This window comes from Gadus morhua, chromosome 21, assembly GCF_902167405.1.
Source record: "Gadus morhua chromosome 21, gadMor3.0, whole genome shotgun sequence".
NCBI classification, from domain to species: Eukaryota; Metazoa; Chordata; class Actinopteri; order Gadiformes; family Gadidae; genus Gadus; species Gadus morhua.
In genome coordinates, this window is record NC_044068.1 from 10,814,386 (window position 1) to 10,828,535 (window position 14,150).

General features: G+C 48.6%; 1 protein-coding gene across 3 annotated transcripts in view; it reads right to left on the reverse strand.

The window, feature by feature from the left end:
* Window positions 1–258: 258 nt before the first annotated feature.
* flrt2 (fibronectin leucine rich transmembrane protein 2) overlaps window positions 259–14,150 on the reverse strand; it is a 42,500-nt gene continuing 28,608 nt past the window's right edge. The window contains exons 1-3 of one of the 3 annotated variants that reach the window (XM_030345317.1): window positions 11,894–12,007; window positions 11,367–11,512; window positions 259–7,608 (exon numbers count right to left, since the gene is read on the reverse strand). In XM_030345317.1, the coding sequence (XP_030201177.1) occupies window positions 5,039–7,081 (2,043 nt within the window). In that variant the 5' untranslated portion in view covers window positions 7,082–7,608; window positions 11,367–11,512; window positions 11,894–12,007 and the 3' untranslated portion in view covers window positions 259–5,038. Of the gene's footprint in view, window positions 7,609–11,366; window positions 11,513–11,893; window positions 12,042–14,150 lie in introns of those variants that run through there. The other 2 variants (XM_030345318.1, XM_030345319.1) reach the window with 2 other exon arrangements.

Consider the following 14,150-nt stretch of genomic DNA (forward strand, 5'->3'; position numbering starts at 1 on the left):
GTCTGACCCAAAACGGATTTAGCCCCGGCCAAAGTTGATCTCATCCCATACCAAGAAATACTGATCCTTTGACAGTTTAAATACAAACAGGCCAGCAGGAAAACAAGAAAACCATGAAAATTGGCAGATGCGTACACACACCCACATGCACGCACGCGCAAACACACACACACACACACACACACACATATACACAAACAAACACACACTCAACAACCAGTTCTCAGAGGCTTCATAAAATGCATGTCTGAAAAACACTAATATGGGCCATTTTAAATCCCATGGCTCTTTTATTTGCAAAAAGCTTCACTTAAGTATTTACATTTTGTGCAAAAACATTTAAAGGTTTTCAAGGACTTTACATTGTAAGTTCAACCTCAAGGCACATACATGGAACAACACCAATATTTCTTTATGAGAACAAAAAAAAGTTACTTTGGCGCCTTGGAAAAACTCCTCTGAATAGTTACCGCAATACGCAGATGTCTTAATCATATTCCAGGATGATTTATCACCCCAAACACTACCACATTTCATGCAACCTCTGTCTGTGGGTCTGACTGCTTCTTTTCATGTCTTGGACATTGTTCCTGTTTGATGGACTGATTATATTTTGGCCGTGTATGCCAATTGTTGGAGGTAAAAGGGTAGAATGCGTTGCTCGACTCACGGGGAATGCATAACCTTTATTTGAATTGGCCAGTTATCAAAAACCTGCTTACCTACCGCTCACCAGAAACAAGGTCAAGAAAAAGGAAATAACATGCGAAAATCGTTGAATAAAAGCTGATCACTAGCGGCCTATATGCAATGGATGGTTTTTGCCTTAAGAAAAAGTTAAACATGAGCGAGTCTGCTTCAAAAAAAAAGATGACTTTAAACGTATTACATTTCGTCCACGTGAACACTTTGTCTAAGTTGACCTCTCAGTCATTAAACATAATTATTTAAAACGTGAATCAATGAGCTAAAAGGGGGAAGGATTAGTTCTCGGGCACCCTGATAAAAGTAATAAACGGCCTGTCTCAGATGGGAATACGTTTTGTGTAATTCCATTGGTCACGGCACCACAACCATGTTCTCTCACCGCACAGAGTGGAAATGAAGAGTAATGTTTCCTGTGAAAGAAGCCGCCGAGCTATTCTTCAGACCGCCTCGATCGTTAGCCTCACACCGCTCTGAGAGCACCAACAGTCAGTTAGGGCCGATCCTACTCTCTTTCTGTGGACTTTTTGCTTTTTTTCATCGCTGCTAATACTGTTATTGTGGATGACGTCGGCGCAGCTTATCTCCAACCGAATACATGTGCTTTCTATCAGTTAAGTTGGTTGATTTCTTCCCTGCCCGTCTATATTTCTGCTTTTTTTTTGTTGGTTTACCACTATGAAGTCCTTAAAAATAAATGCAGCTGCTTTTTCAATACTGCATAAAGTGTAAGGCAATTTCCTGTCTCCCTCCATCCCTCCCTCCCTCCCCCACCCCAAGAAAACAACAAAAATAAACATTCACTGATTGGTGAGATACATTGTAATAGTCTGAACTGACATGTTTGGTCTGATTCAATTATCCAAAACACAAAGTGATTATTAAAAACAAAAACAAAAAAAACAACCACAACAGAAATTAAAGCTAAAGAAACAAAAACGAAGAGTAAAGCTTCAGGTTTTTTCTGTTTTGGGATTATGGAAATGTGGTGATACGTTCCAAACGACACGCGACAGGAAGCGGTTATTATCGGATGCATAACCGGTCAGAACCTTGGTTTGGTAACGGGGCAACGGAGCAGTCGGTCATACCTCTGGTCGAAGCAGGTCAAGGTCAAGCAGAGGTCAGGCTAGGGTTGGGACGGACAGTACTGCATGGTGAAATCGACATTGGAAACCCGGACAGCAGAAAAATAATATTTAGACTCTATGCTGTGACCACAGGAGATGTGACTTGGCATGTGTTGATCGGGAAGTCAAATAGAGAAAAACCTATGCATACAGATTAGTCTGGATCGGAAATATTGCTCACATTGAAAACAGCTTATACGCAATACCCTCCAACAAGGTTGAGAACGACACAGCTTGGCACAAATCACGTTCCGGCACTGATAAGCGCCACATTGCCACACCTACCATCGCAGTCTGGTTTGTTCTTCGATGAACTTCATGTATATTTAAAATAAAATATATATTTTTAAATGCAGTTTGAGTACAATATTTGTGTCCGTCTCTCTCTCTCCCAAACTTTCTTCCTTCTCTGTCCTTCCCTCTCTCTTTTCCCTGCTCCCTCTTACTCACTCTCTCTCTCTCTCTCTCGCTCCCTACTGTCATCTCCAAGCATGACATTGATTCGGCCTGGTGGAAATAGGGGCTGCATATTTCCCTCCCTTTTTTGGATGAGGATTATGAAGCGGGATGATTGGAGTTGGTGTGTGTATGTGTGTGTTGGGGGGACTGGTGGTGGGGACGGCGGGCGGTGGTGTTTGGTGGGAAAACTTTAAGCCCAAATAAAATCTTGTCAAAGCAAATAAAAGTATTTTCTTTTAAGGGGCGCATAATGAGGACCTTTCAGGGGACGGCCAATACCCGGGCGCCCAGGGGCCTGGGAGTCAGACGGTGGTTTAATTGAACTCATGCTGGGACTAGAGGTGAGGAGACAGGCCGAGAGACAGAGGGAGACAGAGGGAGAGACACTGGCAGTGACAGGCCTTGAGAGAGAGACGGGGAGAGCAAGAGTGACACACACACAATGAGAGCCAGGCAGCCCCGGAGAAAGCAAACTGATAAAATCCCGGCAGAGCGAGATCCAATCTGTCTATTTTTCTCATATCCGTTATCTTTCCACAGAATAGTGTATAACCTTCCACCACTTCACTGATCCGGCTTTCTCCACATTTATTGCGCCATTTGAATTCGCCGTTAATCCCACCGTATTTACGCTTTCCACAAGGCTTCCATCAAGCAGTCTCTCATTGTCCTCAAGGGGGACGCTTTCATTATTTTTAATTCCTCTTTACGTCCAATTAAACGAACGGCATGCGCTGGAGCCGGAGGTGGAGAGCGCCCTAAACGGAGGGGACGGCGGCCCACGCAGAGACAATGGGAGGCGATAACGATGAAGGGCCGGATGAAGAACAAGAGCACAGCGCCGACGAAGGATAGAGAGCACAGGAGGGACGCGCTGCTTCTGTCGCCGTTTGATTATAGATGGGCGGATAAGAGGAAACGCTTTGAATCCATCTGAGGCAACGAACGAACGACGGGCCGTGGGCCAAAGCCATCCAGAGAAGAGGGGGTGTGTAATTAGCGACACCACTGGGGTTTCCAAAAAGGCCAAAGCCATCGCGCCCGTCCCTCCCATTCTTAATTTCTCTTTCTTTTTTCGGCCAATGAAAAACCCCACTTAGGAGAAGATGAGGAAAGGAAAGGCGAGAGTTGATTTATGATTGATAAAAAGGGGGGGATGATGAGATGAGGAGGAAGCAGAAGAAGATGAGGAAAAATCGATATCATTTAGCCGCTTAGCGTAGAATACACTGTTGGTTTTAAATGATTCCACATCATTAAGTAGCTCGATGAGCATTAATATGCCAAACACCGGCGTTTGAGCATGAGTAATGTGGCCCGGGCCAATGGTTCTCCAGGGGGAAGGATCGAGGTAAAGTGATCTCAGCAACTCGTTTGTCTTTCTCTCTGCCTTTCTTTCCCTCTCTGTCTTTCTCTCCCTCTGCCTTTCTTTCTCTCTTGGTTTCTTTCTCTCTTTCTGGCTGTATCTGCCTCTGCTGCTGCCCTGCAAGCCCCACTTTCAGAATACGCCCTCTTGTGGACACACCAGCCACTGCACCCTGGAGGCAGTGAACACATCGGCTACCCCTATCACTTTTGGGACACTGGTTTGAAAAATAACAAATAACTAATTACCGGTACTACACTGGGCACTTTGTTTTCCTGTGCTACCACGCGCAAATACAAATTTGGAACGCTGTTAGCTTTTTCAAAAAAAAAAAAGAATTTCTGAAAATATTATCTCATTACTGTTAAAGAAAAGCCTGCCTTTGTTCTGTTGTTAACCCGTCAAACTGGGAGTTCTGGGTATGGTGCTATTTGCTTTATGCTAGGCTCAGTGTCCATCAGAACCCAATGTCGTTCTCCTCTTGAAACCCCATTAATAATAGTTAATGGGTACCCCATTTAGACCCTTAAAGGGCTAAGACGTGTCAAAGAGTGTGCCCTATTCACTCCCCTGCTAACTCAACCAAAGCTAATTTCCTGAAGTGCTGGTTATACGCTCAGGGTTTCATTAATTCCAAAAGAAAAGTGCACTTCTGCTCCATTTATTTTCCCCCACTCTGGTTCTCACCACGAGTCAGCCCAGCCCTCCCTCACGTTGTAATCAGCGAGGTGGGAGCTTCTGAGAGTCTACACTGCTGCTCTGGATAGGGAGGGGGTGGCCGGTGGTGTCTTTTTTAAAACCCAAAGGTCATGTCTGGTTCCCGTGGTCAGCAGAGAGTCTCGAGGGGCCCCCACTTCAAAGCGCTGTGTCGTGTCTTATCAGAGACGGACGTTCGCTGTGTGCGTCAGAGTCCACACCTCACTCATGTCTGATTCGGATTGAACTCTCGTTTTTCACGTGCAGCCCAGGCCATGGGGGCTTCAGGTTTCCCAACATGTTAACCTTGCTGGTTACAAAAACAAAGAAACAAAAGCTGTATCTCTTCTTCTAATAATTATAATAATAATAATAATAATAATAGAAAACATAGCGAGAATCCCACATTATAATCCACAGTATAAATTACATTGTAGACAGAACTTGGAAATATATATAGTACAGTTATAGTTCACTAGATTTCTTCAAAGTCTTTTTTGTCTTGGTGCCTACACAATCGGCTAGTTTGCGTGGGTATGGGTGTGTGTCCATGTGGTTTCCTGTCGTTTCTCGGCAGGAAAGTGCCCATGTGTGTGTGTGTGTTCGGTGGGTTGCGGACGTTTTTGCATGTCTGCGTGTGTGTGTCTGGCAATGCCTCAACGCATTATCAACCAGTTTTGCATCACGTGTGGCAGAACTCTGTACTGGGCACGTTGCTGCTCTTGCAGTACGCTAGACTGTTGTTACTGAGGTGGCAGTCTCTGAAGCCGATGCCCCCGTTGGGCGTGTATATTGGCTGAATGCGGAAATCCCCCTTCAGCAGCTGCTCATTGTTCAGCGACACTATCTGGAAACTGGTCTCGGTCATCTCCAGAATGGAGGTGTCCTTCTTTGTGCCCGCCTCGCAGTAGTCGTCTTTTCTCCGGCCCCGGTTGTATTTCCAGTTGGCCGAGGCCGAGCGGCTCTTCTTGTGCATGTGCCAGCAGAACAGGCTGAGCAGCGTTACCAGGACGATGAGCACCGCCCCGCCTATGATCCCGGCCAGCAGCAGCGTCGAGGTGAGGTCCTGCTGGGCGGCCTGCTCGGGCCCCGCCGGCTTGGTGCCCGGGGCGGGCTTGGTCCTGGTCTCCAGGCACATGGTGTCCTCGCCGGGCCGGTAGGAGTTGAGGGTGTCCAGCACGTACACGCAGATGCGGTACACGGAGCGCGGCTCCAGCTCGGTGAGGCTGAGCTGCCGGCGGTCGCCGCTCACCGTCTGCTCGCGGGTCACGTCGCCCATCAGGTTGTGGCCCATCTTCACCCAGGTCACCTTGTAGGCGGTGACTTTGAAGTAGGACGCCCAGCTCACCTGGATGCAGGTGGAGTTGACCCCGTGGAAGGCGATCTGCAGCGGGTCCTCGTAAGGCGGCAGCGGCCCCGACGGGTGGTGCGGCGGCGGGAGGGGGGAGGGGGGCGGGTCGAAGAAGTTGGGGAAGGAGGGGTCTGCCGGGGCGGAGCTGTCGCCAAAACCGTCGCCAAAGCCGCCGCCGCCGGCGACGGTGGTGGTGGTGGTGGCGGGGGGAGGGTCGCCGATGGTGGTCGGCGGCGGAGGGGGCGTGGTGCGCAGGGTGGGCCACGGGGACTTTTCGGCGCCGGAGTCGGTCGGGCAGTGGATGTTCTCCAGCGTGAGCTCCCGGACCGCCATGCCGCGCACCTTGTCCGGACTCTGGCACACGAAGCCCCGGGCGTTGAGGGACGGTGGCAGCGACTTGAGCCACACCACCACCCACTTGACGGCGCAGTCGCAGCGCCAGGGGTTGTTCCTCACGGTGATCTGCCTGAGGTTCATCAGCCCATCGAACACGCCCTGGGTGAGGATCTGGAGCTGGTTGTTGGACACGTCCAGCTTCTCCAGCCGGTGGAAGCCGGCAAAGGCCGTCACGGGGATCAGGTTGATCTGGTTCTCCTGCAGGCTGAGCTTCAGCAGGGACTGGCTGGGCAGCAGCGGGGGCGGGAAGGTCAGGGAGTTCCGGGCCAGCGCCAGCTCCCGGAGGTTGGCCAGGTCCTGGAAGGTTCCGGGCGCGATGCCCTCGTCCGTCAGCAGGTTCCCGTCCAGCAGGAGGCGCTGCAGGCGGGTCACGTTCTGGAAGGCCTCCTCGGCGATGATGGCGATGCGGTTCTCGTCCAGCCGCAGCTCCTGCAGGTCCTCGGGCAGGCCGATGGGCACACTGCTCAGGTGGTTCTTGGTGAGGAAGAGCAGCTTCAGGCTCAGCGCCTCGCGGAAGGCGCCCTCCTCCACGCCGACCGTGGAGATGGAGTTGTCGTCCAGGTGGAGCTCCTCCAGCTGGGTGAGCTGGGCGAGCGCCGCCCGGGAGATGGTCTGGATGTTGTTCTCCTGGAGATGCAGGACCCGCGTGTTCTTGGGCAGGTTGATGGGGAACTCGTCCAGCTGGTTGCCGTACAGATAGACGGTTTCCACCGAGGCCACGTTGTGGAGCTCCAGGGGGAAGCCGGCGTTGTTGATCTGGTTGTTGTGGAGGTAGAGGATCTTGTAGCCCTCTTGCACCCCCAGGGGAACCGAGGTCAGGGCGCGCTCGTTGCAGTACACAAACGTCTTGTCGCAGCGGCACTCCATCGGGCAGGGCGCCGCCGGACTGAACTGCAGCTGCAGGCTCAGGAGAACCGTCAGCCAGAACTGCAGAAACGAAGGCCAATCCTTATTCCAGGGTCCGCAAGGAAACTCCATAGTGGAGGGAAAACACCAACCGCCAAGCAAATGGAGAAAGAAGAACTAAAAAGATTTAACAAAGGATCGATGTGTAGCAATAAAAAAGAATGAGAAAATCTCGAAGGAAACGTATTATATATCCAGCATTGGTAAGAAAAGGAGAAAATAGTCCCCCACACTCCAAAAAAAGTGAGGAGAGTTCGGTAAGGGTGTAGTGTTCAGAGTAGGATCATGTCCGCGCCACTCCAGTAAACGGTAGTCCTTAGCAGCAGCAGCAGAGACAGAAGAGGGGGACGAGAAATGCTCTCATTAGTGGTGGCTGGTCCTCGTTGGCCCGACTCCACGCATGCTGAGTTATCAGACTATGGCAGCAGCGGCAGCAGCGGCAGCAGCATTCACTGGGGGCCTCACGCGGGGCCCAGCCGGGGCCAAATTGAAGCCACGCAGCAGAGAGCCACCGCAGGCTCCGGTCGGCCTGTCCGTCACACACTGCTGGTGCCCGGCGGGGGCAGGCTCCGAGGGGGATGACATTTGGATGTGGAGACCTGTGGGGAAAATAAAGAGATGCTAGATTAGGACTTTCAGGGGTGGTGGCCCAAGGGGGGTGGGGGGGGTGATGGGTGAGGGGTGGGGGGCCTCTTTCTTCTTCTTCTTCCCGTCTTCTCCCATGCACTCTTTCTTTCTGTGTCTCTCCTTTGATGGCAACCCCGTGCACGCACACACACTCACACACACACGCATACATTGAGCCTTTTTTTTGCCACACCTTACACACACAAAGAAACACACATATACAGACCCTTTCAAACACACACACACACAAACACATACCCTTACCTGAACGTATTGCTTGTCTGCACGTTCACATGCACATACACACAAACACAATCACACACACGCACTGGCTCATACTCACATGTATGCAAACACACACACACACACACACACACACACACACACACACACACACACACACACACACACATATTCAGCACACATGCACACACATATGCAGCACACCGTACACATGCACATATCCACACACATCAACACACACACAGGCACAAATACACTAACACACACACACAGACATACACAGTCTTTCCCCCCCTACACACTCACACACAAACACCCTCAGTCATTCTTTCTTGCACACAGAGCGCTGGTCATGAGACATAGAGTTCACGGCTCGTCTGAAATTATGCACCAAAAAAGGCCAAAGCATCTGATAAATATTCAGAACAGCTTCTTTCCCATCCGGTTTCGGAGACATAAAGAAGGCCTTTATCCCTTTTTTCTGCTCTCTTAGCGGAGAGGAGAGGACTGCATCGAACCAGCTAGTCCCTTAGCAGAGCTGCTAAAGGACACAACATGCGTCGTCGCCATCTCCATAAAACTATCACCAAAACACCAGCTCAACACAGTTTGACTTCAATCATAAGGTCACTGAACAATGAACAGAAAAATATCAACGTACACTCCCGAAAAATGAAAAAGAAAAAATATATGATAACGGAACAAACCGTGTATGTTTAGCTTTTGCCTGAATTTAAACACAGAAGAGGAAAAGCAAGTAAACACGCCACTGCTTACAGTCAACGAAGGCAATGTTTTTCTCTCAAAAAAAAAGAGGGGGAGGGCTGTTACATTACATGTAGGTCAAGGGATGCTTTTGCTCCCCTTTAAGACTCACAACCCTATGGAAAGGTGAGAGAGAGAGAGAGAGAGAAAAAACATTCTATGACCTAGTCCCAGGAAATAGTTTGATTAGATCCACCATGCCCCAACCAGTGTATTTTAGAATATATATTTTTTGCGCTATAATCGCTTTGTTTCGAAATGCACATTGTATATTGTATCACTTTTGTGCTTTCGCTCCATAAATGCATGTTTTCCACGTCAATAAAGGCCTTTGAATGTTGATTCTTGATGTAACGATAGAGAGAGTGAGCGAGAGAGAGAGAAAGACGGAGGAGAGTCTGAGAAAGAGAGATAGAGAGAGCGAGAGAACGAGAGAGAGAGAGAATGAAAGAGGAGGGGGTACGGACAACTCGAGTGGCGCCCCTTCATGCCCCGTCCGTCTTACGTTGACATACACGGCCTGTCAACGGGAATGGGATTGGAAAATAATTTAGCTCCGTGGTCGGGCATACATGATCGATAACAGGCCATTTTTCAACACGAGTGTGTTGCGAGGCGTTACAAGGCCACGGCAGCACATTACATCCAAGGCACGAGAGCGAAGACCCATATCCTGTTCCACAGTTGTTGTTCTCTCCCCCCTATATGATTGGTAGAAACCACTACCGCTTGCACACGCTGTTGTCGTGGTCGTCTTTGGAACTCAAACGACACACATAACACTGCCCACACCGGGGGTCAATACTGGCGGAGATCACATGCTGTTGAACACACATGTGGGAAAGGCGAGGGTTAAACGTTAACCAACGGCCAAGGATCCTATTTGTCCTTGGCCAACTGTTTGTCCTCGGGCCGGTCAGGGTAGGCAGAGGGAATGCCCAGTAAGCTAAACTACAGCTGGAGGCCCTAATGTTGTTTGTAAGCTAAACGAAAAAGCTGTAATGTCGTTTCAGGGAGGATGGCTTATATTGTTTGTCGTTTGGAAAACAATAAATATGCCTATACGGTTTTCTGAACATTCTAATATGGCAGGAATTTGGTTCGACGTAATAATGTAGCACCCAAGGATATTCACTGGGGTGTAGACCTAATCCAATATATGGTAATTACATGTGCAATATGTCAAATGTTGTTCAACTTGAATAATAACATAGCTTAAGTAGGCTATAAACGGCTCAAAGTCTTGCCTGTTGTTAACTTATTGCAAGATAATAACCTGCAATTAGGCCTATTATTTTAATTATTCATTATATTGATGCCTCTTGAATAAACTATAACTTGAAGTATATAGTGTGTGCGTGTGTGTGTGTTTGTGCTTGTGTGTGCATGTGTGTGCCTGTGAGAGTGTGTGTGTGTGTGTGTGTGTGTGTGTGTGTGTGTGTGTGTGTGTGTGTGTGTGTGTGTGTGTGTGTGTGTGTGTGTGTGTGTGTGTGTGTGTCAGTGTGTGTTGGGAACAGAAGGGAGGGGAGATGAAGAAACACTGATTGCGACATTAGGCTATACATGTTTGAGATACTTTTATAAATGGAGCAAGCTTTGTGTAAAGAGCTTCAGGGGTCAATATGCAGTAGAGTGTGTGTGTGTGTGTGTGTGTGTGTGTGTGTGTGTGTGTGTGTGTGTGTGTGTGTGTGTGTGTGTGTGTGTGTGTGTGTGTGTGTGCGTCTGCATTTGTTAGCATACGTGTATGTGCGTGTGTGTCTCTGTGTGTGCGTGTGTTAGCGTGTGTGCGTTTGCGTGCGGATGTGTGTGTATTGGTACCACAGCAGCAGCTCAACCGACAGCAGAAAGCAGTATCACCGACACGATCATCATGACTGCATAAGTGACGTACAACGAAAAGACCAAATCCGATGTAAAAAAAAAGATGAGGCGTCTAGCCTAAACAAAGTATGTTGCCTCTTTTCTCGGCGGACACCCAGCCTACTATCTGGCAAGAGGTGAGGTTATCCGTCGAGACAGCTCGGATTGAAAAGACTTCAAACCAGGGGTGTTGTTTTTTCAACAACATAAAATTGTGTCTCATTCGAGCGCAGTGCTCACGGCCCGATGAACAACAATGCCATCGCACCACCAAGACAATCCGATTAGATGTGGATTTAGGGACGGAGGGGGGGGAAAGCAATTACATGTTTTAAAACGGATAGGGTGTTTAAAAGGCGATCGAGGGCGGATCAGGTGTAGGCTATGGTAGGCCTACTTCAAAGCATGCCCCGTGTGCACTGTTCAATTGAATGAATTATTACAAGAGGGGGGAGATTGAGAACCGTGCAGTGCATTGAGAGTGAAAGCCAGAAACAAAAAAAGAGAGAAAAGTCTGGCGTGGTCGGGGGTGTAAAATGCGGCGCGGTTCGCTTTGTAGTACGACGATCTTTGACACGATGTAAAATCTAATTAAGCCACGGTTCAATTATTCAGCCGTTCAATGAATTCGGAATCCGCAGGGTGCCCAGTGTTTATTGTCTGAAGACGATCGATAATTTACTTTTGTGCAGGAGAAATGTGGGGATTTAGAACCAACCAAGTAGAGTATTTTACAAAAAATATGTCAAAGTCAAATAAAATATAATGAAAAAAAGTAACTCAACTCCCATTTGGTGACTAAACGCTTTTGCTTCTTCCAACACAGATAACCCAACGCGTAAAAAACCGCCTATGACTGTACCTGAGTCGAGCCTTTATCCTTTAGATCCATTTAGAGTACACCCCATGTATCGCCTTCAACTTTGTCCCTCTCTCTCCTCACCGCGCGGCGGTCCTCCTCTCAGCGCCCCGCGCGTAAAGCTCCGACTGCGCTCGCTCCAAAGGTTTCTGCAACAAAACGCTCAAAATCACGCGCCGCTCAAAACCTGCGACTCCACCACGGAACATCATAGTGTCTATAGGTCCCCCTGGGAAGCCTCTTTCCTCAGCGCTGTTTGTCTGCACCCTTCTCCTCTCCCCCCTCCGATACGGCAGGAGCGGCTCCGCGCTTCACACTCAATACCCTCCGCAGTGCAGAGCGACCGAAGCGGCGAGACGCAGATCACAGCAGCGCCCAATCCTGCCGCTCGGCTCTCCCGACACAGAAGGGACTCGGTCGTAAAGGTATCCACCGCCACGTCCGCGTAATGCCATCAGGGCTCGCGTCCGGGTTGTGAGAAAGGAGCAATATAATAATAAGAAAAAAAACTTGTTGGGTTGAAAACTTACGCCTTTGAGCCTCGTGTTGGCACGGCGCGCTCCTCGGAAGATGTGCTCTGAGATGATTTCGGTTGATAATGCTCTGTTTGCTCCGGTCGCACTCGCTCCCTCCCTCTTTCTCCCTCCCTCCCTCCTCTCTCTCTCTCTCTCTCTCTCTCTCTCTCTCTCTCTCTCTCTCTCTCTCTCTCTCTCTCTCTCTCTCTCTCTCTCTCTCTCTCACCCACAGACGCGCACACGCTCCCTCCCTTCCTCTCTCTTTCTCTCTCCCCCCCGTTCTCCTCTCAGTCCCTCCTACCTCAGAACCAGGAATGTTTCAGATCGAGGGATGGCTTCACGCCACCCAGCTCCGGTCTCTCACCGCTACTGCAGACTTAAAGCTCATGTTGTTTAAATGCTGCTGGCCTGAGTTCCGACTTATTATCCTGAATCCTGATCATCATAGTATTTTTACAAGTCTGCGATTTCAAAACCGTGCGGGCAGGATTGAGTCGATCTCTGTCCAAGCGAAGTTATTTGTACGGACAGATTTGTCAGTATTGAGTAATTATCTCATGATTCATAGTGTTCAGACACACCTTGACAGCCACACTAATTCAATTTGACGTATTTCGCTTTCGCGCTAAATAGAGCCTCTGATTGAGCGTTGAGTCCTCGCCAATTCTCGGCCGGTCCTGGTCGTTTGGGCACGCACGCCCGTGCATATACGCAAGTGGGCTACATGCGCATACACGTACAGACCGCAGGGAACACGTAAACATTTGCCCATAGTTAATTATCGCTTTATTTCTATCATCACTCCATTAACCCTCCCCTTCTCTCTCTGTCTCTCCCTCCTCTCATTTCACTCTCCCCTGTCTCTCTCTCTCTCTCTCTCTCTCTCTCTCTCTCTCTCTCTCTCTCTCTCTCTCTCTCTCTCTCTCTCTCTCTCTCTCTCTCTCTCTCTCTCTCTCTCTCTCTCTCTCACACGCAGCACACACTCACTCTGTCACACTCTCTCGCACATTATGTCAGTCACTCTCTCTCGCTCTCTCTCTCAAATGTACACCAACACCTTATTAGCCGGACGTAAAAATCCCTCAATCCTATCTTAGAAATGCATTATATATATATATATATATATATATATATATATATATATATATATATATATATATATATATATATATATATTTATACCACTTTCAGATTCTCACGTCTAAAGGCGGACATGATTAAGTCACGTGCATCTTACAGGTCGGCAGGTGCATTTTTCCCCTATGATCTTTGGCTCGAGCTGCCAAACTTTATTTAATTTAAACCCCTGACATTTGCTGGCGAACATCCAAGAAATAATACAGAAAAAACGGTTCAGAAATGTGAAAATGAAACACGTTGACCACTGGTCCAATTCCAACACACACACCGATCCCTTCTCCTCTTTTTGGATCCAAACGGTAAACTGTGATATTTATGGACGGTGTGTGAGCCCCTCTAATGAGAGAATTTATCCGTGGTTGTAATTATTTCGTGTGGTACTCTGTGTTGTCGCCCCATGGCGGGAGACAAACGGCGGTCTGTGTCCACAGCGCTTCATTCCTCCATACATCAGGCCAACTGTAGCGCAGCGGGACCTGCACCACTTGATACGTCCAACGGAAACAGCATAATGTTATTTCCTCCCGCCGTCCAAACCCACAATTTTGCGATGTAATTCCAGGTTGCAGTGGTATTGGAGACGTAAAAACAAACCCTTTCTTCCCACGCAAGGACGTCACGTTTATCTCAGTCCAAATACCAGCCTGCTCTCCCGTTTCTTTTCCCTTCATGCAGTTGAAATTGTAGCATTGCACTTAAGCTCGACGTACAAGCGTTTCTCTCCAAAGTATTTGTTTGGTCTACGGTTGTTCGTTTTAAAGACGCGGCTTGAGAGGAAAAAGGGTTTGCGAGATTCATGGCCTTGACTGTAAGGAGACAGTACAGTGAACGTTTTTCTGTTTGGCTTTTTGTTCTTGAAAGCCTGTAGGTAAGCAGTGGGGAGCTAGGGGAATGATCTGGCTTCATAGTGTTTCTCTCATTCCCTGGTAACATTTACCACCATGGAAGGTCACTCGAATACGACAGAAAGATTTCTATCTTGAACATCACCTCACTCTGAAGGAGGAAACCACACTGTAAACACTTTCTCTCCCTCCCTCTTTTTCCCCCTCTCCTACCTCTTTCACTCTTCCTCTCTCTTAGCCCTCTCCCTCTGTTTCTGTATGTCTCCCCAGCGGTTTCCTTTCTCCTA